General features: G+C 34.5%; 1 protein-coding gene across 13 annotated transcripts in view; it reads right to left on the bottom strand.

The window, feature by feature from the left end:
• MEF2A (myocyte enhancer factor 2A) overlaps positions 1–27566 on the bottom strand; it is a 138837-nt gene that overhangs the window by 61194 nt on the left and 50077 nt on the right. For all 13 annotated transcript variants that reach the window (XM_017518635.2, XM_037735042.1, XM_037735024.1 and 10 more), the window contains 2 exons: positions 18875–19070; positions 6471–6674 (listed from right to left, as the gene is read on the bottom strand). In XM_017518635.2, coding sequence (XP_017374124.1) covers positions 6471–6674; positions 18875–18928 — 258 coding nt within the window. In that variant the 5' untranslated portion in view covers positions 18929–19070. The remainder of the gene's footprint in view (positions 1–6470; positions 6675–18874; positions 19071–27566) is intronic.

Genomic DNA, 27566 nt, shown 5'->3' with positions numbered 1-27566 from the left:
TACTGTGAACTACACATGGAAGGGATTTACCCATGCATTCCTTATGAGAATCTAATGCCTGATGAGCTGAGGTGGAACAGTTTCATCTCAAAACCAACTCCCTGCTCCCATCCCTCTCACTCCCAGTCTCCATCCCTGATGCCAACAAGGTTGAGGACTGCTGCTTTAAAGGACTCTGGTGATAATAACACCTCTAGAGAAAGTTTTCTCTAATCACTTTCTCAATCCTCTTTATCTCCTCTTCTCATTGGTAAAATTTGACCAAAGCATCAAATATCTTCTGGAGAAAAAATAACACTTTATCTGATGGTAAGTACTATTAATAAAATGTTCAATCCCTGACACATATGACATAAAAAGAACACAGAGGTATCCATCAATAATCACAAAAAATGTATTACAGAAATGTGAGTTACATATACAAGTGATATCTATCTTCTTTTCCTCCCTCCATGAACTCTCACTTGTTTATCAATGACATCAACATCTAATGGAGAAAAATATGACCTCAAGACAAGAAAAACCACACTTAGAGATGCACAGTGCCTTATAAAAAGCACACAAATAAAAACCAATAATTGTACGATATATAATATTCAAATGCATAACAATATAAAAGTAGTAAAACTGAAATTACAAGAGCTATGGTAACTGCTGTGTGAGGTGATGGTGCAGTGACATGTGGGAAGAGGAGGAGGGCCATGAGGATTGTGTGCCTCACCCTGTGAATCATCATCCTGCTGCTTCAGGCTCTGTTAGGAATAAAAGAGCAGGGTAGGGGACTGGAGGTGGAGGAAAGCTTTGTCTTATCTTCAGATGTCTCATTATTTTCTTCCCTTTCCCTGTTGTTCCACTGCAGCCCTGTAAAACATCAGGCAAGCCTCTTAAATACTCCCTGTCTGTTACATTCCTCATCTATAACATGGGAAGAAAAGATGATTGGCTCAAAAAGCCTCTGAGAATATTATACGTAATACTGTCAGAAAATCCAAGCATAATCATGCCTCTACTTTTGTAGGGTCAGCACTAGATGATCTTAGGAGGTAAGTCATTTAACTTTCTTCTTTGTTCATCTAAGAAGCCAATTATCACCTCCAACTCATTCCCACCACACCTTAAAGAAGCACCCCTCAAAGAAACTACCCTCGCACAAGCTCTTATAACCATGTAGAACTGAACTGAAACATAACCCACTAGAAATGCGCTCCTTAGGTGCAATTCACACCAATACTGCACACTAGTTCGAACTACTTTTCAGAGGGTTTAAAAAATGAGTTTGTGCTTGCTTACTGTTTGAAATTATTTCAGGGGATATTCTTGAGGATAAAAATGTTTAAAAAGCCAGACAATCACTCCCAAGAAACTGTCAACTTGAAACATTTAGTCTATAACTGCACTTAAGGCAAGTTAATTCAAATTAATTCATGAGTACTTAGGCTTTATCTCAAAAGTTGCAGATTCAGTAAAGTTAAGGTGGGACCAAGAACTTGCATTTCTAGGAAATCTCTGGGGATGCTGATGCTGCTGGTCAGGGTACTACACATTTTGAGGACCACTGAATTTAAATAATGTACTCTCAAGCATGATCATTATCACTAACATCCGCTTTTATTTTCTAATTGATAGATGCATCTTATATTGATTCCCTATCTTCCCTTCTTTTAGATATGACTTCCAAATTCTTTTGTAATTTGAAAATAGGCAGGGATTTTTAAGACTCAAACAGATTTTCTCTTTCTTCAGAATCCAAATTATCAATATCTGACTTAATTTATCACTGTGCCTCCATTGCCTCAACTGTGAAATAAGGGCAACATTGAGGAAAATTTTATTGCTATATATTATACATTATTGGTATATGTATAAAATCTTATCTATTTATGGTGAAATGTTCCAGAGCTCCACTGGATGCAGTAAACTAGGGAGCAAAGGGAAATAATGTCACAGACCTGGGTTCTAATCCTGGTTCTGCCACTAAATTGCTACATGACTCTGGACAATTCATTTTAAAATGCATCCCAATTTTTCCTTCTGAAAAAGCTTACCTTGGATATGAAGATTAAATAAGATAATGCAAGAATAATTTTTTTTTTTAAGTACTGTAGTAGTCATATGGTGAAAAGCTCCTCTCTTTGGGAATAGTTCACAAGATATTAACAAGAGAGATAAATGGCCATGACCCTTTCACATACATACTTAAATGACAGCACAATAATCTGAATTGCCACACAAATGATTTTAGAATGTTATCAAGTCATGGCTATTTTAAAAATATAATGAGCAGGAATATTTAGTGTTTTCAATAGTTCTGCCAAATGACAGGAAAAAACATGGACACAAAAGTAATCTCAGGTGTTTTTTAGGTAGCATCTGCTAAAATCCTCACCTGTTACCTTTGCAGAAACCCAAAGCCTCTGGCTTTAATTTAGTATAAATTCAAATTACACACATATACATGTGTATGAACAACGGCAACTGCTTGTGTTGGTAATTTCCATCCGTAGCTTCCTGTACTCTAGGACATATCTAATATTCCTGTAAAATTATATAATACAGTTCGTAATTTTTAATCTTAATTTTACTAAAAAGAAAACTGAAGAGTTATAACATTTCCTTCATACATATGAATTAATTACTACGTTTTACAGGACCAAACAAAAGTCTGACACCTATTTTTGTATCAATGCTTAATAACTTGAAAAGATAAGATATAGGCCTTTGATAACATACTGTGTGGAATATTACCTAACAAAATATAGGAAATAAAGTTATAAAACTCATTTTTTGTAAGGAATACAGTACTGAAAAACAGTGTGAAAACATTTTAAAATAAGATGTATTTTAAACACAGAAATGTCATTCTTCATTTCAAATAAATTGAGTTATGAAGTCTCTTATGAATCTTACCCTAATGGCAATTGCTTAATTTACTAATGTCTAAGTTTGCATTATCATATATTAAGCTTTTTTAATGAGGGGATATAACATCCTCAAGATATTATAGACCTTAATTTAAAATACCTAAATGCAATTTAAAATATGTAAGTACAAATTAAAAAAAAGCTGTATAGAAATAATTTATAAAATTTTATCAACTCTAACCAAAGTTTAAAAATTAAAATTTCATATTTAAAAAACTAGTTTAAAAACAGTTAATATGAAATGAGACAGAACAAAGACAGATGGATTTAAGTTTATAAATAAAACTGAAACACAGAAAAGAGCACCATGGCTACCTGTTTATAATCAACAATATTCAAATACCAACTAGTTTTAATATACTATATTAATTTTATAGTACTCTCACAAAACATACTGTATCTAACTCCACAGACCTAATACGTGTGAATCCTTGTACTACAGACTACACAGATGTGGTTAACAGTACAGTGCATCTATTCTTCTTCACAGTACATCCTCAAAGGGTTTGTATATTGGATACAATAGAAGAGGAATACATCTACTGAAGATGCCATGTTAATATACTCAAGGCTTTGTCAAAGTATATTTCAGTAATATAGTGAAAGTAAAATCCTGCTGATTTTAAAGACTAACATATACCCAAATGGAAATAGGTGGAGTCACGTTATAGGCCTTAAGGAAATTGTTTTCAGAGTCTGTGTCTCTCCTAACAAAAGTTGACTCAGTTAGACTTTAATATACAAGAAGTACGAATTAAGCCTTCTAATGTGTCACATAATGACACAAACTCTGAAGTATATTGGTCATGAACTTTAGAAAACACTCTAAAATAGATCAGTTATAACTGTTTATGCCTCCATCTTCTCATGTTCTCAACCACATGAGATGGCTAAGTATGGCTAAGTAGTCCAGGACCTTACCACCAACTTGTTCCAAGTTTTTATAAATATATATAAAATCTTCAGTTGGTAAAAGTATATCTCAGTGGTTTACCAAAAATGGGAAGAATATTCTTCTGGCCTGAATTAGGAATCTCTAAATAAGATCAACTTGCAAAGCACACAGAAGACCCTCAAATATTTGTCAAATGAGTAAACGGGCATCAAACAGTCTGTTTCCCATTAATACAACTGCCTGAAAAGAAACAGTGAAAAAGGAAAAAAAAAAAAATGGCATTCCAAAAATATCCTTAAATGAGATGCCTGTAAAGCACTTAATTTTTACAAAGTGCTTTACAGGTATCTCATTTAAGGATATTTTTGGCCCATAGGAAGCTCCACGTAAGTATCTTCATTACTGTTATCCTGTTAACTTAATATGGACCACGGCAATCTGTATAGATGCATCAACATAAGCCATTACCACCACTGGCCAAAAGAATTCATATGTGAATTGCACTACTAGTGAGGATATAGGTTGTATCATCTTCATAGGTGGAAAAAGGTCTATCTTACAAGTTTAACAACCACTCTCATTATAAAAGCTGACTCAGTAAGACTTTAATATACAAGAAGTATGAATTAAGCCTTGTAATTTATCCTACCACAATAAATTAATCCCTGATAATCCAATGTGTCTATCTACTATATTTATGTAATTTAGAACTTCATAAAGAACTATTAATGTGATTTGTTTTAACTTATTTTGAGGAAATGCAATTAAAAAGAAAACATCAAAATCCCAATTGATAATCGAGCTGCAAAAGTTTTCCTTTATATTGAAACAGACTGTAATATAGAAGACTGCTTAAAATAATGTGTTTGGGATTTGCTCTCTTACACTTTGTTGATCACAACAGAGATGAAGACTGAGGTAGTCTGAAAATTCTGTGAGGATTAAATCAGACTACATTCTCCATATTCTTTAGGGAAGTAAGGTTTAGGCAGTGTGAAGTACCCTCAACTTTCAGGGACCAAGAATAACAACTGCTGCAATGAAAGAGCAGAGTAGTTAGGGTTAAGGAGGTGGTTACGTCTATAATGAAACTAGCTGGAATACCTACTTGCTGACATTATCAGTCAACTCCATTGGTCTGAGTTGAGGCAGTGCTTTTGATGAAACATATAGGTTTCTAAGATAAGAAGCTATTTTAAACACAATAGGGATATTCTCCATTTCAAAGAAATTCAGTTATAAAGTCTCTTAACAAAGCTTACCTGAATGAGCCCCTAATTTATTAATTACAATAAAAATGTACTCATGACATGTAACAGGGGAAAGGTCTACTACATAGTGTTATAAATAAATGATAACATATAACATAAAAATAATTTATAAATGACAAATATAACTGCGTCAAGGGGTTTGGCTAAAGATATAACTATGTAGTTTAATCGAAGTTATCAACAAAAGTAAAATTAAAAATTTCATATACAATTCAGGGGAGGTTAACAGCGGTGAGCCTCGTAAATAAAACTGGGATAAGCCAAGCAACAGAGATGAGTCCTAGTTGTAATTATGCTATACCTTTACTTCTCATTTGAAAAGAATGGCTAAAAAGTAATAAAAAGTTCTTTATAAAATATAAGCAATAGTTTTTGTGTGTGAGGGACAGTTAAGGCAAAGAAGTACAGGTAAAATTTAAAATGCATTTTCAGAATAACAATCTGTGAAGGCAAATAAATTAGATTTCTATATAATGAAATATCTAAATTATCTTTAATTTCAAATATTAGAAATATAATCTAGATTAGGATTCCCTTTGTTTTTTTATAGTTGTTTTACATAATCTTCACATGGTTTCAGTAATTTCACCAATGAAATGCCTAATTTAAATACTTTTCTATTAAAAATTAGCCAAAATATGCATCTTTCAAGTAATGAAAAATTCCTCCATTGAATAGAAAGAAAATAAAACCTCTAAATAAAACAAAAGAACCAAAAGTAACTATGAAGCTAATTTAAAATGTAATTAGAAATACACATGGCAAAGTAATCTTACAGAAGATATTGAAACAGAGAAGATATAAAGGGGGAAGCATACTGTTTGAAGGTTTTATTGTAAAATGCTATTTCTGAGAAGATCATTCTAAAAAAAAATCCTTTTCTTTTTCACTTAATTAGGTTGCTAGAACTATGAGAGCTATCAAATAGGCAGCAGATGAAGAAAATGAGGACTTTCTTCTCTTCTCCAACTAAAACACTATTAACGAAGTGAATATCTTTTTTTATTAGTGTTTAAAGTTGTGAGTTGTCAATGACATAATGAAATGATTAAGATATATCAAAACTGTAACTTCATACTGTCCAGAAGTGATAGTCTCTTACAATATTAATTTTAAAACTCATACAAAATAATCATAGATGAAATGTTAGATTATGCTGGTATACATGGTAAAACACCACAGTTTACTTTGTTTGAATGAATAGGATATGTTTATAACACAAGTGAGTCACCATACAGCAATCAGTCTCTTCTAAGAAGAACCTAAAGAGTCTATATACCTGATTTATGTTTTAGATGTAAAAATCATTCTGACAGTTAATGCTATTAAACAAGATATTTCAGTATTACTTGCAATTCACTCATTACTAGATATATGTGTTACCTCAACAATATCCGAGTTGGTTCTGCTTTCATGAGGTTCATTATATTCTGTATACTTGAGAAGAACTTTGTCCATATCAGTACTAGCATATTGAAACAGTTTGTTAGAGCTGTTGAAAATGATGAGTGCTATTTCACAGTCACAGAGCACACTAAGTTCATAGGCTTTCTTCATTAATCCAAACTTTCTCTTTGTAAAAGTGACCTAAACAATAAAAAAGGTATATTTTTATTAAAAGCATTAGTAGTACTTGAATATAGTCTATCTGAAGATGAATCTTCTTTTTAGTACTGAGTCAGATTTCAAAGATGGAAAAGGTTCCTAGCTTCATGCTCCATATGAGCCTTCCCGCTTCCATTGTGCTACGGCCCTACATTTGCTTTGTATATGCAAGCTCTCTGACAGAGCTGTCTCCTGGGGAAGTATTTCTTTATCCTTAGCTGCCACTCCACTACAGAGGGTGAGGCATCACAGAAGGAAACAGTTGATCAGTGTTCCCTTATCATTCAGTTAAAACTGTTACCATCAGAAACCCCAAATCCCAGCCAGGTAATCTAGCATCACCCAGACTTTAATCCATAAACAACTAAATACATCCACTAATCTAACATATTTCTCCTCCCTCCCAAGCCCTTCTTTATTGTACCCACTGAAATTCACAGCCTGGGATCAGCAAATTCCCCAAAGTCCTCAAATTCTTAACTGTTTCTTTCTTTAACTGAAACCTGTTACCTGAAATCCTCTCTAACAGAGACCACCCCTCCAAATTTTAAAGTTACATCCCTTATACTGACTGAAGGCCCTAAAAGGGGTGTCTTTTTATGCTCTGTATTCTCTCTTCCACAGTACTTTCTTTCCTTCCCCTTCAAGAACTTCAGGAATTTTGAAGCTCATGACATAAAAAAATTATACCACCCAACAACTTTCCTTGGGGTAAGCAAGAGTTACCCTTGATCCCTCTTCTAATAAGGGATGGGAAAGGAGGTGTAAGGGAACTTTCTATACTTTCTACTCAATGCTGTTGCGAACCTAAAACTTTTCTAAAACAGAGTCTATTTTTAAAAGTTTTTAAAAAATAGTAAGAATGTACTTTTGAATAATCTTTGCAACTGTGAAACAACATAAAGTTCAGCAATTTTCCCCATAGATATCTATCATGCGATTTTCTTCCTATAAACTTTAACTATTGGCCTAGACTTAAATCAGTTATTGCAGTAGCTATTAAAGAAATACACATCTCCAGTATCATGAAAAGCAATTACTGCCATTAGAAATTTTTTTCATGGGTATAACTTTAATATCCTGTTACATTACAGGTATAATATGTATATGTAAAAGCAAAACAACAACAAAATGCATTTCACATGTACAATTCAAACACATTTCTGTATTTTTTAAGTCTATTTCCTAGGTAGCATGTTAAAATTAAACAGTAGTATAGTAGTTCAATGATTTTCACTAAGTTTAAGCAGAGTATCTGTTTTCTCCCTATGGTAACACCGTAAGCATTTCACATCCACACATCTTAGCATTTAACCACTTTAATCACTCTTAATTTTATGCAGATCTATTCTCTTCAATATTCTCAAAACCTTGTTTCCCCTGTATTTAGCAAGTGCACAAAGCACAATACTCCACGTATTATATGACCGCTCAAATATTCTATTAGCTAGTAAGCTGAATGAAAATAGAGTTGAGAGGTTCTTTAAATTTTCATTTAACAAGATAATTTAACCAGGCAATACAGACCAGGCAATACAGCCTGGTCTGTTCATGATACATATTTACATGTAAATTGTGCTATATATCCAAATCACCTTTTATGAATTATCTTTGAAAACTGGCCTATATTTGATACTTTAAAATTTTCAATATAAAACAGAAATTACAAGTAAAAAACCTCAACATTTGTTGATGTACTTGTTTTTACAAATAGATTTTGGCAACAAACAAAAACAAAATAGAATACAATGGGGAAAGGCAATGAGGGAAGAAACGAAAAAACACCCTCACTTATCACAAGAGTATTAAGCCTTAGAAGATGAGATAATAACAAAAGATAACAGTCACAAAGCAGGAAAATAAGCTGTTGAGAGTCTACATTTTGCCTTGATTTTAGTGTTTTCAGTTCAAAATAAGTTTTTGGTTGTCATACAGAGATTTTCCTTCTACACACTAGCTTTCTAAGACATCTAAAAGTGAAAAATCAGCAAAAGCCTAATAATTAGTATGGTGTTAATTAGTAACTTTGCAATACAGCCACGTTTTAGTTCATAAATTTCATATGAAAGAAAAAAAACAATCTAAAATTGGGCTAGAGAATACTAACAACGTAATTACAACTCAATATCAACTTTACTATTCTAAGACAATACTTTTAAACTGATGATTTTAATTACATTAAAATGATGTCAATTCTTTAAAGTTCAAAAGAAATCACAAAATTTAGTTGTAAATTCAAAACAGAATAAAGTCATGTTTACTACTCTCTACTCCTCTAAAAGCATGCACACAAACATACATATACAGAATAAAAAGAGACTGGGTTTTCCTCAAGTAAAGTAAGAACCCTGAACTACAGATTTTCATCTGCCAGATTTGGTGAAATTGATAAAAATGAAAGTGGATTCAGAGAATTCACACTGAGTTCTTCACAAAAGTGGCAATATACTCCGAGAGGATCCTCTGATTAGTGCTAGAAGATTCACAAGTGTGAGAAGCCCAAGAAGTAAGTGGAGACTCTTGTTCTAAATGCAGAATGCCAGGCAAGGTGAAACCAAAACAAATAAACTGAAAAAAAAAATAATTTTATAGGAAAACTATTTTTGTTAACTCACACCTAATATAATTGCCAAAAATGTCAGAGATAACAGACCCAAAATGTGAGTTGATATGGCTCAGAAGAGAAAAAAAATCAAATCACAGCAGAGGTTAAAGCACAATAATAAAAGTCAAAGAATCGAAACAGAAAACAAATTAAAACGAATAGAAATAAGTTGTTTGTATTGTTGACAGATAATGAAGATACCAAAAAAGCCCAGGGCAATTAGAAAAGGAAAAATATTTATTAAAAAAAATAAAACAAAATACTGAAGGGTCATACCATTTCTTTAAAAAGTGATAAGGAATAATCAAATTCATGGCATATTCAGATTAAGTTACTGAATGTCAAGGTCAAAGAAAGAATACTATGTGGACCAAGGCAGGAAGTGAGTCACTTTTAAGAAGGGAAAAAACTCAGTCTGGTGTTAGAATTCTGGCAATATCCAAAGTCAGAAGACCAAATCTCTATGATGTTCTGGGGAAAAGGTTCAGGCATAGGGCCTATACCTAGAACATTAGAGCTAGCCAAATTGGACTTCAAATATAAAGACAATAAACATTTTCTAACATAAAAAAAAAAAAAACTCAGGAAGTATTAACAGCCATAAGCGCTTGTTAGGGGCCAAAAAACCCAACAAGCATTACTTGCTGATAAAAACCCAGTCATCTGAGTAGAATATAAGTTGAAAAAAGTTCAATGCTGCACACTCAGCTTCTAAAACAAAACTACTGAGTGGCAGTGAGTCGGTGCTAAAAAATTTTTGTTGAATAAATCTGTGAAGGAATAATGAAGAAAAACTGAGAAACCCCAGAGGTTATGCTGGAAAATGTACAGGGTCAGGGGTGTGGAGGCTCATAGCCTGGAGAAGAAAACAGCCAGTGAAGCTATGAGAAGACAAAGTTTTAAAAGAGCAGTTTGGGTTCAGCTTCTGCTTCTCACCTCCACTGCCTCAATGCCTGCCACCTCACAACAGAACTGGCAGCCATGCTGATGCAGACGGATGTCCTCCAGAATAAAACCTGCGCGGCACAGAAGCTCTGCTGGAGATAGGAGTTGAATATATCAGGTAGAAACTGACTAACCTCTAGCAGTGTGACTTGTCAACCATTCTTACTCAGAACCTCTAAGTTTGGTGGATTACCAGGTAGAGAAAGTATCTTCTTCCAATGTTTTTCTCCTGGTAGGGGTTGGGGGGATCGCTCTGTGTGGAGCTGCAATCACACTTCTTTTCATATACTAGCACTTCTTTAATGCCTGGGGCCCTCTAACAAATTTATATATCAACTGGGATGGTGTAAACTAGTACAAATATATACAAGATCATAGGGAATAAAAAATCAACTAGACTAGCAGGTCAAGAGATTTATCAGACTAGCTAAAAAACCAAAATCCAGCCTCTCATACTATCTGTAAAAGACATACCTAAAATATAAGGATACAGTAAGGCTGAAAGTTAACAGAGAGATTCAGACCTATGAAGAAAATACTGGCTGGGCACCATGGCTCACATCTGTAATCCCCACACTTTGGGAGGGCCAGGTGGAAGGATCACTTGAGCTCAGGAGTTCAAGACCAGCCTGGGCAACATGGTGAGACCTCATGTCTGCAAAAGTACAAAAATTAGCCAGGCGTGGTGTGCAATACCTGTAGTCCCAATTACTCTGGAGACTGAAGCAAGAGGATCACTTGAGCCCAGGAGGTCAAGGCTGCAGTGAGCCACGATCATGCCAATGCACTCTGGCCTGGGTGACAGAGCAAGACCCTAAAAAAAAAAAAAAAAAAAAAAAAAAAAAAAAAAAAAAAAAAAAAAAAAAAAAAAAAAAAAAAAAAAAGGAAGAAAGGAGAGGAGAGGAGAGAAAGGGAGCGGAAGACAGAGGAAGGGAGGGAGGAAGGAAAAGAAAGGAAAAAAATAAAAGGAAAGGAAGAAATGTGTAGCTATATCAAGGTGAGATAAGGTAGATTTAAGACAAATATTCCTTACTGAGGATAAAGATGGTCAATATGTATGGCAAAATTCGCTGAGAAGGTACAACCCTAAATATGTACAAGTCTAATGAAACAGTCCCAAGATGTATAAAACAATAAGCATTAAATGAATAAAATATACAGAGAAATTGACAAATCCACCATTGTAATAAGTACAATTATTGATCGGTCTCAATGAACAAAAAACAAAAAGTCACAAAGAATACAGAAGGTTTGAACACAACAATGAGAGTGATCTAAAAGATACATGGAGACACACGCATCCAACAATTAAAGAATACGTATTTAACCAACTCCATTTGGAACATTCAAAAAACCAATCATGATTTAGGAAATAAAGCAAATCTTAACACGCTTTAGAAGGCTCACAATCTACTGAAATAAACGCAATAGGAACCACTATTGTGCACTGTGATAAGCCTGTCATAAAAGTGTTTACAAAGTGTTTTGGTAAAGACTGAAAGATACTATCTGAAACAGAGACAATACATACAGAATTAATATCCAGAATATGTAAAGAACTTCTAACAGAAAAAAATCAAAACCATCAACCCAGTGCAAAATAAGCAAACCACGGCTGGGCGTGGTGGCTCACACCTGTAATCCTAGCACTTTGGGAGGCCAAGACGGGTGGACCATGAGGTTAAATAACAGATCAAGACCATCCTGGCCAACATGGTGAAACCCCATCTCTACTAAAAACACCAAAATTAGCTGGGCGTGGTGGTGCATGCCTGTAGTCTCAGCTACTTAGGAGGCTAATAAAGGAGAATGGCTTGAACCCAGGAGGCGGAGGCTGCAGTGAGTCAAGATCACGCCACTGCACTCCAGCCTGGCACAGAGCGAGATTCCATCTCAAAAAATAATAATAATAAGCAAACCACAAAAACAGGTTGCATTTCACTTTCCTAAGACCAGAAAAAGTATAAAACAAAATTTAAAAGGGGACAAAGAGAAAAAATAAAGGAGAGAGAGAGAGAAAAAAGGGAGACAAGACAGAAAAAAGAAGAAAAGGCAAAGTATATGGGGAAATAGGAATTCTCATACTAAAGTACTACAGTGTATCTAGTACAATCACTTTGGGAAACAACTTGAAAACATGGTAAAGGTGATGATGGACAATACTCAGCCTAGCAATTCCTTCTAAAGTATTTGTCACAAAGAAACTTTTACCCATGCATAATGCAATAGGTCAAGAGATATATACTGCAGCACTGTTTATAACAGTAAAAAATTAGAAACAACATAAATGTTCTTTGAAAGATGTATTGATGAATGAATTGAAGAATATTTATTCCTACAACTAGCTGTGCTGAATGAGTAAGAGCAGATGGATCTTAAAACACTACACTGAGTGAAAAAGCAAATGAAAACATCATTATGTAAAACTTTAAACTCACATTGAAATAATACTAAATAATACCTGCTGAAAAAAACAAATATAAAGAAAACACAATGCAAATACAAGATAATGATTATCATGAGAAAGAAATTAGGAAGAGACTAGGAAAAATTACAGAGGCCAGTAAATCTCTAATTTCTTCACTTTACAAACAAAAATAAAAATACATACGTCAGAACTGACATATGTTACCTGTGGATAATGAATATAGCAGTCTTTCAAATATTGTTCTCTATATTCTACCTTTGGAACCTTTGGAAAAAAACTTGTTTTTAAACTGCTTTTTTTATTTTCTTTTAAGTATATAAGGATGTCTGCTTCTAGGTTAGAGGGAGTAGCTGTTGGAAAGCCGAAGAAGCTACTGAAATCAACTAGTAAAACAGGATGAAATACAACAAATATCTGTTTAAAGACATCAGAAAGCTGCTGAGGCAGGAAGACTGGAGATGCCAAGATTCTATAGTATCTTTCACATACAAGGTCTGACGCCTCATTAAAAAACCACCAGACATGTCAAAAGACTAAATCATGTAATTGAGGACAAAGAGAAAAAGGGATCAGATATGACCTAAAGATAATCCACATATAGCTGTTAGCAGACATGAACTTAAAGATAACTATGGCTAATATCTCAAAAAAAAAAAAAAAAAAAAAAAAAAAAAAAAGAAAATGCAAGAAAAGATGGGCCACTTCACATAAAAAAGAAAAGTCAATAAGAAATTCTAGAATTGAAACTATATTATCAGAAATTAAGAACAGTAAGAACTTACTAGGCTGTTTTATCAATTAATTTTAAAAAGCAGGAGAACAGTTTACTAGAAAATAGACTACTAGAAAACAGGTTAACTAGAAAACATTCACACTGAAACACAGAGAAAAAAACAATAAAAAATATAGGAAGATAAAATTCGTAAGAAATGTATAGGACATAAAACAGTTCTATGTAACTAGAATCCCAGAGGAGGAAAAAAATGGGACACAAGCAGTATCTGAAGACACCTGCCTCTTGTGAGTCCATCACAGTAAAAATGTTTATTAACAAATGAAAAACAAAAGGCTTTAAAGCAACAAAAGACACATTATCTTTAAAAAAATGTTTTTTAAAGATCAAAAACTGGCCTCTCAACAGAAATGAATGCAAGCTGGAAGACAAGTGCTTCAAAGTACTAAGAGAATAAAACTGCCAATCTAGAATTCTACAACCAGTAAAAACAGCTTTCAAAATGAGGATACAACTAAAAAACAATTAAAAATTATGCAGAGGATCTGAACAGACATTTTTCCAAGGAAGATATACAAATGTCCAATAAGCACATGAAAAGATGCTCAACATCATTAACTATCAAAGAAATGTGAACTAAAACCACAAGATAACCAGTTTATACTCATCAGGAGTACTATAATAAAAAAGACAGACGATAACAAGTGTTGGCTGGGATGTGAAAAAACTAGAACCCTGACACATGGCTGGCAGAATGCAAAATGATGCCGCCACTTTGGCAGTCTGGCATTTCACAAAATGTTAAACTTAGAGTTATCATGTTATCTAGCAATTCTCAAGTATACTTTTATATACTCAGCAGAAAATATGCAGAAAATAAAATTTGAGAAGAACTGTAATAATGCTTTAGAAAATAAAATACCTACTAATATAACAAAAAATGTAGAAGACTTATTTTGAAAACCATCAACCATTATAGAGAGAATTAATGAAAACCAAATGAAATCTACACGTTTATAGATTACAAGACTTGATACTATAAAGATTTCAATTTTCCATAAAGAGATCCATCCATCCAGTGGGGAAAAAAATCTAAATTCCAGTAGGTTGTTTTCTTGAGTGAACACTGACACTTGGTTTCATTTGGATATTCTGAAAAAAGTCAAGAATAGTCAGCCAGTTCTGCCAAAAAAAAAGTGCAGAACTACACTATCCGATATCAAATTACAGTAATTAAAACAGTGTAGAATTACACTGGATATACAAATAATCAAATGGAACAAAATAGATAATTCAGAGTCTCATACATATATGGTTACTTGACTCATGACAAAGGCAACCTTATCACACAGTGAGCAAAGAATGGTTTTTGCGATAAATTATACTGCGACAACTAAATACCATCTGGAAAATAACAAATCGTGACCCCTACACCTCAAACCAAACACAAAAATAAACTCGAAATGGATAACAGGTCTAAAACATGAAAGGTTAAAACAAAACAAAACAAAGACTTACAGAAGAAAGCATAGAAGAGTATCTTCATGGCCTTATGGTAGTAAAGATTTCTTACACATGACACAAAAAAGCATTAGCCATAAAGGAAAGGGGGAAAAAAGGAAAATGGGAAACCATTAAAGTATTACTGATTTTTAAAAACATTAACAAAGTATAGGCCTGGTGTGGTGGCTCATGCCTGTAATCCCAGTGCTTTGGGAAGCCAAGGCAAGAGGATCACTCGAAGCCGAGAGATCCTGACCAGTCTAGGCAAAACCTATCTCTACAAAAAATAAAAGAATAGGTCGAACCTGGTAGTACGTGCCTGTAGTCCAACCTACACAAGAGGTGTAGACAAGAGAATAACTGGAACCCAAAAGTTTGAGGTTACTGTGAGCCATGATCACACCACTGCACTCCAGCCTGGGCACCAGAGCAAGACCCTGTCTCTAAAAAAAATTTTTATTAAATAAAGTGAAAAGGTAAGCCATAGTTTTAGAGCTAGTATTCATAATGCATGTCATAGGTAAAACACTCATCTGATTATAAAGAATGCATGTCAATTAATAAGAAAAAGGAAGGCAGCCCATTAGAAGAAAATAAAATGAATAGACTAGTAACAAAAGAAGATATATATCTAAATGGCCAATAAAAATATGAAAAAATGAGTACCTTCATTAGACATCATGGGAAACTTACAATTAAATTAAATTACTATTGCTCACCTACCAGAATGACTAAAATGAAAAGGCCAATACCCAGAACTGCTGACGACTGGAGCAGCTAGAACTCTTACACACTGCCAGCAGAGTGTAAACTAGTACGTACAACTTAAACTAGTGCAACTTTAGAAAACTTGTCAACTACTTATCAGCAATTGCACTTCTATTTACCCAAGTGTTCCTGTATACGATTGAGAATACTCAAAATTACACTCTTCATAATAATACTAAAGTAGAAAACAACCCACATGTCCATTTGCAATAAAAAGACATAAATTGTATTCTATTGACACAACAGATTATACATCAATGAAAACGTACAAGATATATTTACATATCTCTACATCCAACAGTAACACTGATAAATTTCACAAACATAATATCGTGTAAAAGAATACACACTGTTCATATAAATTCAACAACAGTTATAATTTATCTATAGTGTTAGAAGCCAGGTTAATGACTTTCCTTGGGGCAGGGGAGAAATAACTGAGACACAGGATAAAGAGTACCACTGGGGTGGTGCTGTGGGATATGCTGGCTACATGGTTATGCTCTTTGTGCAAAACTTCACTGAACCACACTCAGGATTTCTGAATTTTCTTAATGTTATACTTTAATACAGTTTACTTTAAAAAGAAAATAAAAAAGAAGTGTTTTAGATAAGGAAGGACAAACACAAGGTTTTGCCATAGGCTTCTAAGTGGAAGTACAGTGAAGCAGCTCTTTGAGTGCATGGTACTGTCATGGCCCCCCCAAGATTATTTGTGTACTGTTCCAATGATGAAGTATGGTTTTCATCTTGCCAGTTCATACTTGTAATTCAAAACTCTTATTTGCTATTACCTCCTCCAATAAATAGTACCTAAACCACTCCATCAGAACTTGGCAGTTTCTTGTATAAACTCTCCCAGTATCTGAGATTATTTCTATTTGCCACATATTTAGATCTCCTATGTAGGCTATATATTTTTATGAGTTTCCAGGACCTAACACAGCCTCTTGGGATATAGTACATATTTGAATCTGGACCAATAAATGACATCTCTTTTCTTCTGCAAAGATGCAATTTTTCTCCCTTTTATGAAGAAAAATGAAACTTTTAACTCAGAATCCACAAATTCTAAAATTAATAAAACAAAGACACTCTTTTAGTTTGTGACAAATTGTTTCTGTGTCTAATTTAAAATAAACTGCCCAACTATTTCTTCTGTCTTTTCTCCAATCTTTACTGAAATTATCTGAGACAGAAATTCAGACAGTCCTTGCCCCATTCTGTAGGTAGCCAAGAAGCTCACACAGCAGGTAAGTCCAACCTAAGAACAGGCTCGTTCTAGTTGCTTAGTGGCAGTATCCATCTTTTTAACAAAGTCACTTCTTCAACTCAAAAAGTTCTATTACACAGTCACCTACACATGCCTAGCTACTCTTTCCTGCTAAAAATGTAAATCCCGTCCATAGGTAGGTCCAGTTTAGCTATGTCCAATTTAAACATGACTACCTGTGGAATAATGAGGGCTCAAGAATTTTATGTGCCCTCCAGTTTTCTGCTTGCCTGTTATTCCCCAACAAACCCTATTTTATATTTATACTGCAAACATTCATGAAGCAAGTCCCTATCCCTCCTCTCACTTCTTTTTTGTTTGTTTTTTTGAGACAGAGTCTCACTCTGTCATCCAGGCTGGAGTGTAGTGGCACCATCTCAGCTCACTGCAACCTCCACCTCCCGGGTTCAAGCCAGGCTGGTCCTGAACTTCTGACCTTGTGATCGGCCCGCCTTGGCCTCCCAAAGTGCTGGGAATACAGGCATGAGCCACTGCACCCGGCTTATTCTCACTTCTTAATCCTCAGATTGTGAAAGGAAGATAATTTGCAGCCTTGCTTGGAATCATTCCTTTGGGATAACAGCATGGATATTTTATCGATCTTCCCTATTTTACCAACCTTCATAATGAATCATATGTATTTTTATTTTTATTTATTTATTTTTTGTTGATTCCTTTATTTAGGAGGTAGGGGGAGGGATGGGGAGGAAAATTCCTATAGGGAAAGAATTGAGAAGAGTCTGCAGGGAACTGAGCTAGAAAGCAATGATGTGGGCCTTACATCTTTGTTAAACAATCTTCATGAGTTGAAACCCAGGCCTCCTCTTTAAGAGTCAGTCTGTGGGCAACTCTTATCACTCCCACCGAACTCCCTTACAGGCTGCTCAGCTGAGTTTTACCACCAATTATATCTACATTTGAGTGAACTACTACTCAAATTTTGCAGAACACTGTTTCAGTTTTGTTCTGTTCCTGGTAAACTTTCTGAAACCACCTGTTCTTGAAACTTCTCCTGATACGCAACTTTTCCAGAGACAGCATCTTCCCAGTAGTTCCTTTATAATATTCTATGAAATTATTCTTCCTTCTTTATTTTGAACTAAGGAGTTGGTAAACTTTTTCTGGAAGTGCCAGACAGTAAAGATTTTAAGCTTATGGGCCATATAGTTTCTGGGGCAACCACTCATTTTGCTGTTATAATGCGAAAGCAGCCATAGACAATATGTAAATGAATGAGCATGACAGTGCACTAACAAAACTTTATTTACAATAACAGATGGCCAGCCCATGGGCCAAAGTTTGCTAAGCCAACATTAGATACTTAAAAATTCTGGCCTCTTCGTATACTAGCATATTATTATTACCTTGAATCTGTAACGATTTACTCACACTGGTACCATAAAATAACTTCAATATATTTTATCCATTACAACTGAAGTACATATATAAATTTAGAAATATTTGCAATAGTAAGAAGTATAAAAAATATTCTCATTATATACTGGTTAACCAGAAAATTTAATTGACTAGAACATATTCACTGATAATTATAGCTAACTTAGCTACAATCTAATTATGAAAACAGATGTGATAACTTAAAAATAATCAATACATAAAAGGCTAACAATTAAACATATAATTAGAGATATAGACTAAATATTTTATGAAAAATCTATACAATGGATGGTAACGGTGGGACTGTGGTGATTTTGAGCATTTATGTTTTCTGTGACATATATCTATAATAAGAAAGTCTCTTTAAAGCACATGATAAAAAGACACAATTTTATGATTGTTAGAATTTTTCATTTAGTCTGGAACTAAAAGTATTTAGACTTAAAATTTAAGAAAAACCCAACCATTCTATCCTATGACCTTTTTTAAAAGAATATTTTTATCAATTAAATAAATTAAAATTTTCATTTACCTGTCGGTTCCTTTCATCCATTATGCGTGTGATTTGTATTTTCTTCCGCCCCATTTTCAGTCACCTTTCCTTATTTCCTTATATTCCAAATATTTAATTCAAAAGTTAATTTTCTTCAATACCCTAATGCATCGTACACAGCTTCTATTATTTCAGCTTCTAGTCCAAGGGCTACAGCTGAAATTTTCTACAAGATCTAAAAGAAAACACAAATTAGAAGATTTAAAATCTGTAAATTTACAAATCATAAAAGTGTTATACAAATTTCAAATTTGCCTTTATGCTGCACACACAGCACTACTAGTTGAAATTTCTGATTATACAAAATTAGGAAATAAGCTGTAGTCCTGTTAACTTTACACCGAAAATACCTCTTGAATCTCTTTGTGTCTCTAGTTCTGGTTAAACTAATGCAATAATAATGTTGGAGGTTTTCTCAATGTATATAATAACAGCAACAAGAGCCAAGCCTTACTGAGATTCGTCTATGTAATAGGCATTTTCCTAAGTATGGACGTGTCTTAACTCATTCAAGCCTAACTGCAATCTATAACTATTACCACCATTTTATAAACAGACATTGAGACACAGAAAAATTAAGCAGTATGCCCATGGTCACATAGTAAGGGGCAGAGCTTGGGGTTATAAACTCAGGGAGTCTAGTTCTAGCACTTCTCTTCTTAACAACACAGAATATCCTTAAAAACTTCTGATGACCATACCAAACAATAAACTAATCTGGATAGCCCCAATATGTCTTTTCAAATTCTTCTTGCAAATTGCCCTAGTCTCCAGCCAAGTTACTATTTGTCAATTCACAAAGCCACTATATACTTTCATAATAAAATGCATTTAAATGAATGATATTCCTTTGGCCATTTAATGAACGCCTCCTTATCAGTCAAGATTCGGTTTGCATGTTACCTTCCAGAAACCACGGAACCTTTGTGTGTGTGTATAAATTCCAAGTCTGCTTTCCTGAGACTGCGAATCCTTCAAAACTTAAAAAAATCTTTCAAGGGTTTTTGATTCCATGTATCTGTGAAGTAGGATGACTGGTAACGATACGGTTTGTCATGTTCTGAACAATGGCTGTTGTCATTTTGAAAGCCTAGTGCTTTCAGACTTACATAATAAATAACTATGAGGAGATGGGGAAACAAATGCTATAATACAACAGTCATAATAATAAATTCCCATGGGAATTTTATGCAAGTATTTTTATTATTGTACATGTGTATCTATAAAACTTCAATCATACTGTGTAACTCTAGTATGTGATTAAATCTGGCTTGTACTCAAAAGCAATGAGCCTTTCATTTCTTATCATTTCCAGCACTAATATAAGCACAACATTTCTTATTTATCTTCCCTCATTATTTTATTTCTTCATTCATACAAACATTAGTTGATCATCTGTTAACAACTGATAACCTATTAATTGTTCACCTACTTCTAATAAATGTACTTCCCAACACTAAACTATGCATAGAGGATAAAGTGGTCATTAAAAAAAAGGATATGATTCCTAATCTCGCAGAGTTTGGAGTTTAGTAGAAGAAAAAGACATCAATCAAACCATAATACAAATGAATTTGCATAATTCCAAACTAGAAAGTTTGGAATTCATTTATCCGAATTAAACTTCTGGGTCAGGAAAGGCTTCCCTGAGGATGTGCCTCATACTCAAACCCGAGTATGAGGGTATACATACTAGGCAGGAGAACAGCATGTGCAAAAGCCCTATGACAAAAGGGAACAGGAAACATCAGAGGAACTGAAAATGACTAGTCTGTGGCAGGACCTGATCAAACAGGCAGTTGTGTTGTAGAATAGTTCTTTTAACAGATCACATTGTATCCGATTCCCAATATAAAAACTTGTACTGTAGTAGGCAGGAGAAATATTAATACATTTTACTGCAGAGGCAGTACTGCAAGATATTTTAATGCCTGTAAGATGGATACACTGTACTATCTTATATCACCTGAAAAATTCAGAATTCTAGAACATATTTGAGTATTTTTGCTTTTGGCAATGGTGTAGTAGTTTGCTTCAAACCAACCTTCTTTTGAGAACTAGAAAAGAAAAACACAAGATAAACTGTTTTAAATCACTAGAGAACTTTCAAAACTAGAGATTCTGCAGGGCTGAGAACTGGAAGAAATAGGTGAGACCAGTCTTTGGATTCCTCTGCCTGAAGATTCCAAAACTACTGCCTCAATATTCCAAAACTACTGCCCGAGAAACTAAGAAAGTTAACAGAGCTTTCAAGAGATCTGTGGGTGGACATACAAAACTTAGATTTAGGGCCTGCCAAGGAGGAATAGCCCTAGTAAACACATCAGGCATATGAATAGACTGCAAAGAACTATACCCTAGGCATAAAGGTAAACTACAAAGAGACTAGCCCATACAGAGAGGCATAGCTTTAAATTATCTCAATCCCTAATTAGATTAAGGCAATCTGGGCTAATACTCTTATTAGCCTAGCTGCATACCAGTAGCAAAAGTCATTCTCAGCAGAAACATAATGTCGTCTAGAAACTCACATTATTTTTTCATTTTCATATCAATGTCTAGAAATCAAAATATAACCAGTCAAAATCCGACTGAAATCAATATTTTAAAATGGCAATAGAAACAGATTACAGTAGATCCAGAAAATGGTGCTTTCAGAAAAACGTTTAAAATAAATGTTCAAGGAATTAAAAAGCAAAATTAATAATTTTAGTAAACAAAAAATGGAAAACATGAAAATAAAAAATAAAATTTTGAAAAAGAAGTGATGGGTAGTTTTAATAATACTTTAGACACAGCTGAATAAAGAATCAACCCAGAACATAGGAAAGAAGAAAATACCTAGACTGAAGCACAAAAAGAGAATGAGAAATATAGAAAAGAGCGAGAAATTACAGCATATGGAAAAAGGATACAAAATACATGTAACTGTAGTCTCAGAGGCGAGGAGAAAACATATAGGCAAGAAAAAAATATCTGAAGACATCTAGCTAAGAACTTTTAAAACTGACGAATGAGACATCAAGCCACAGATTCAATAAGCTGTATCAATCCTTAAGCAAAATAAACACAAAGAAAACCATAACTTAGGTATATCAAAGGGGAGAGGGGGGAGAAGGAAAGAAAGAGGGGAGGGAGAAGAGGAATGGGGGCAAGAGAGACAGTGGGAGAAGGAGGTCCCCTACCCCCATAGAGATCTTAAAGGCAGCCAGAAAAATTAAAGATTAACTTCAAGAATCAACAGTAAGAGTTACAGCTAGCTGAGTTTTCCCAAACAGTAAAAGCCAGAAGACAGAAGACAAAAATGGTATCTTCAAAGTGCTGTTGGGGAAATGCCAAATTAAAATTTTGTATCTGATAAAAAAAATAAAATCCTTCTGAAATGAAGGCAAAATAGAGGGGCAACTTTAAGGCAAACAAACAGAATTTGTTACCAGGAAATATTGAAGAGATTTTTTCAAGTAGAAAGAAAAAAGAACCCCAAATACAGTTTGGATATGCAAAAAAAATTGAAGTGCAACGAACAGCGTTGAGCAGAGTTAACTCCAAAGGAATACTGACTAAAAAAATAATACTTTGTGGGATTTCAAATGTTATAGCATACAACAACAATAGTACATAATAGGGGAGGATAGCAAAATGAAATATAAGTATCCTAAAATCATTTCATTGATTAAGAAATGGAAAAAAAAATTCTCATTTACTTTAGACCTCAGTCAAAGATGCATGTGGTAATCTCGTAGGTAACCATGGCAAGAACAGTAAAAGTACAAATAGCTAAAAGAGAAGGAAAAAAATAGATTAATAAATAACCCAAAAGAAGGCAAGAAAGACAAATAGAAAGCAAACAGGGAGATGACAGATGACAGATTTAATCCAAATATGTAAGCAATTAATTAAATATGATTAAACTAAACCTCCAATTTTTAAAGAAAATAATAGACGTGGATTTAAAAAACAAACCCCAATTAGGTGATGATTACAGAGGACACATCTTACATATGGGCATACAGAAAAAAAGTAAAAGCCTAGTGAAAGACACACCATGTAAAACACAAACCAAAAGAAAGTTGTGTGCCTATCATAGCAAACTTTAATGCAGGTGGTAGACACTAGATACATACACATGGATAGCATGGATAGATATATAATGATACTTCAAAACAATTAAAGATCAATTCACCAGGAAGACATAACAATTCTAAATTTGAGTGTACCTAACAACACTTGCAGTTAGGAATCTGATACTGAAAATCAGATATTCTATGCAGAAACCATAACTGGAAATTCATTTCCCATTATTTGAAGTAGGGAAAAATTATTATATATCACACATCAACCATAATCCCCAATCATCTTTCTTTTAAAATTCAACACACCAAAAAATGCCCATTTATAGTAGTAAATTACCATGGCTAAGGGATGTAAAATGCTTACTACATGACTTCATATGCAGTTACTTTCTCACTGGCTTTTTTTCTTTCTCCACAATTTAACACTTCCTCAACTTCTTTCTGCATTCTACAAATCTAAGCAAAAATAAGAGCTAAATATGAAAGGCAATTAGAAAAATGTTCAGGAAAAACACGTCGTGGAAGACAACAGCTCAAAGCCTTCCAATATTGCAATGTCTTGCTTATTACCAGCAATATCAGAGATGCACATTATCTTTACAAACTTCAAAATGTCTAAATATGATTCTAATATTCTATAAATTATACTTGGAATATAATTTGTGAGTTTTCCCATATACCAGTTTCTTAGACTACTGTACTGAGTTTTGCAATGTAAAAATATACTTTTCCTAAATAAACTTCACCTAAGAAATAGGGTATGCCTAAATATAAAGCCAATAACAAAAAAACTAAGTATACAATTATAGCAAGTCTTTTTTTTTTTGCTCTGTCACCTAGGCTGGAGTGCAGTAGCGGGGCGTTAGCTCACTGCAACCTCCGACTCCCACATTCAAATGATTCTCTTGCCTCAGCCTCCTGAGTAGGTCGGGTTACAGGTACACACCATCACATTTAGCTAATTTTTGTATTTTTAGTAGAGACAGTGTTTCACCATGTTGGCCAGGCTGATCTCTAACTCCCAATCTCAGGTGATTTGACCGCCTTGGCCTCCCCAAGTGCTGGGATGAGCCATCATGCCTGGCCACAAGTCAATTTTAACAGAGCTTTGAAAGTAGCTGATGGAACAAGCAGATCAGAACAAAGGAACAAGCGGACCAAAACAAGTAGAAAAAGATTTGACTGCTAAACAAATGACAACTTAACTTACATACAGAAAACATGACCTAACAACTGCTGAAAATACTTGATAACTGCAAATAAAACATTTACCAAAAGTGACTGTAGTCATATGCTGGATCATAAACTAAAGTCATAACAAATTTCAAAGGACAGACATGTTCTCTGACCTCAAGACAAGTTAAACTAGAAATTAATAAGAATTCAATCTGTGATATGATTTGGCTGTGTCCTACCCAAATTTCATCTTCAATTGTAGTTCCATATCCCTGCATGTTGTGGGAGGGACCCAGTGGGAAGTAACTGAACCACCACGGGGGCGCTTACTGCCATGCTGCTATTCTCATGATAGTGACTGAGTGCTTAAGAGACTTGATGTTTTATAAGGGGCTTTTCCCACTTTGCTTGGCACTTTTCTATCCTGCCACCATGTGAAGAAGGACGTGTTTGCTTCCCCTTTCACCATGATTGTAAGTTTCCCAAGGCCTCCCCAGCCATGCAGAACCATGAGTAAATTACATCTCTTTCCTTTATAAATTACCCGGTCTCAGGCAGTTCTTTAAAGCAGCACGAGAAAAGACTAATATAATCTGGAAACCCTGCTGTGAACATTAAGCAAAAAACTTAAATAATCCATAGGTCAAAGAAGAAATCACAGTAAAAATCAGAAAATATTTTCAATGGAGTACTATTAAGAATATTTTAAGCCTGCGCAACAAAGTGAGACCCCCAACTTAAAAAAAAAAAAAAAAAGGAAAAAAAAAGAAAAAAATTAGGCCGGGTGCAGTGGCTCACGCCTGTAATCCCAGCACTTTGGGAGGCCGAGGCGGGTGGATCACGAGGTCAAGAGATCGAGACCATCCTGGTCAAAATGGTGAAACCCCGTCCCTACCAAAAATACAAAAAATTAGCTGGGCATGGTGGTGCATGCCTGTAATCCCAGCTACTCAGGGGGCTGAGGCAGCAGAATTGCCTGAACCCAGCAGGCGGAGGTTGCGGTGAGCCGAGATTGCGCCATTGCACTCCAGCCTGGGTAACAAGAGCGAAACTCCGTCTCAAAAACAAAAAGAAAAAAGAAAAAAATTAGCCAGGTGAAATGGCAAAGACCTGTGGTCCCACTACATGGGAGGCTGAGGCAGTCGGATCCCTTAAACCCACGAGGTTGAGGCTGTAGTAAGCTACGTTCATATCACTGCACTCCACCCTCCTGGGTGTCAGAGTGATTCTGTCTTAAAAAAAAATAATAAAATAAAAATGTATGGGATATAGTTAAAGATGCGTTAAGAGGGAAATTTACGGCTTTAAAATACATATATGGAGGAAGTGGAAGAAGGCCAAGAAACAATTTCTAAACAATCATCTCAGAGTTACAAAAAGAACAAATTAAACCTAAAACAGGAGAAATGAAGAAATAAATTTAACAGCAATGAAATAGAAAACAAACATAGGATAGAAATCAACAAAGACAAGAGTTAGTTCTTTAGAAGGACTAATAAAATTGGTAAGTCCTTGGCAAAAGCAACAAAGAAAAAGTGAGAAATAGCCCAAAACATATCTGACCTCAAAAATCTTGGATAAAGGAATATGAATTTGCTTTTCATATTTGTCCTATACACATTATTTGTCACATGAAGACCAATGCAAATATTTTTACATTATTTTTGTTCTCTGGAGACAAGGTCTCACTCTGTCACCTGGGCTGGAGTATAGTGGCACAATCATGGCTCACTGGGGCCTTGACCTTTTGGGCTCAGGCAAGCCTCCGACCTCAGTCTCCCAAGTAGCTGGAACCACAGGCACACATCATCATGCCCAGCTAACTTCTTTTATTATTGTTTGTAGAAACGAAGTCTCACTATGTTGTCCAGGCTAGTCTTGAACTCCTAAGCTCAAGTCATCTTCCTATCTCAGTCTCCCAAAGTGCTGGGATTATAGGTGTGAGCCATTGCACCTGGCTGACAAATACAAATAACCAACAAAAATTTGCCAGTGAATTACCTATAGTGAAAATAAACTGTCGTGTAAAATCTCTAACCATCACCTTCTGTATTTCCAGTTTACACATTTTAATAACCTAATTACAACAATCCTTTGAACCCTCTAGGTCCTACAATTTTTAAGCCTACCACTTTTTCAATGGCCCTAATCCACTTCGTGTTCATTACTACTCTCCTTATCCAGTTTAATTTTCATACCCTTACCTCCCTTTGACCCCATCCCCTTGCCTCCACTTTCTTGCAAAACCTGACCCCTGAAGACCAGCTCCTGTGTAGCTAAATAAGGCTAGAGGAAAAAAATAAGCATGCTAATCATGCCAATTAATCTCACTTTAAGTTCATGAAAGTCATGAACCTTAAACTTCAAATATTCCCTTCATATTATGATCTTCCATTTCCAGAAACTTTACATTTCCCAATACCTTGTTGATTATTTTATTCCTATTATCTCTGCTTACATCTCTAACGTTCATCAGTCATCTTCACTCTTGGCTAAATGACCTTGCTATCTATTCTACTGGCAAAATAAAAGCAAATATAAGAGAAGTATCTCAAAGTCCTGTTACTACAACTATCAATCCACCAGCATCTTTTCTATGTACTTTTGCTTTCCTTCCTGTATAGTCTTGACTCCAGCAATTCTTCATTTCTTTCCTACAATACCAAAGTCATCTTCTATATTAGATTATTCCCATCAGCAATATAAATAAATGCTATCATTTATGTAAAACAAACAAACAAACAAACAAAACGAAAAAGGTCTTGATCCTGAGAGAAATTTAAAATGTACAAAACAATAAGCAAAACTGTATTTGCAGAATTTTAGAAGTTTCAATTTTATAAAGACGTTAATTCTTCCCAAATTAATCTGCAGACTGAATGCAAGCCCTATCAACATAGCAGCAGGTTCTCTCTTATTGTATGTGGCAATTGATAAGCTGATTCTAAAATTCATTTGGAAATACAAAGTGAAAGAATAGCCAAGACAACCTTGAATGACAAAGATAAAAGACATACATGCCATATACACAAAGTCATAAAAATTAAGATGCTGTAATTTTCCCCCAAAAGAAAACTCAAAACTAGCAGAAAGCAGGAAACAACAAATTTGAGAGCAGAGATAAATAAAACAGATAAAAGAAAAACAATAGAAAAAATAAATAAAGCCAAAAGTTGATGCTTCAAAAAGATTAACAAAATTGACAAACCTTTAGCTAGACTGACTAGGAAGAAAAAGAAAAGACTCAAATTACTGAAATCAGAAATGAAAATTGGGTATTACAACATGTTCAACAGAAATAAATGAGACTGTAAGAGGATACTATAAACAGCTATATACCAACAACTGGTATAACTTGGATAAAATGAACAAATTCCTAGGAACACAAAAGATATCTAGAACTACCAAAACTGAATCACCAA

Source organism: Cebus imitator, unplaced genomic scaffold (assembly GCF_001604975.1).
Source record: "Cebus imitator isolate Cc_AM_T3 unplaced genomic scaffold, Cebus_imitator-1.0 Scaffold19, whole genome shotgun sequence".
Classification (NCBI taxonomy): Eukaryota; Metazoa; Chordata; class Mammalia; order Primates; family Cebidae; genus Cebus; species Cebus imitator.
Note: the sequence above shows the minus strand (reverse complement) of the source record. Positions and strands in the feature narration are given on the sequence as shown.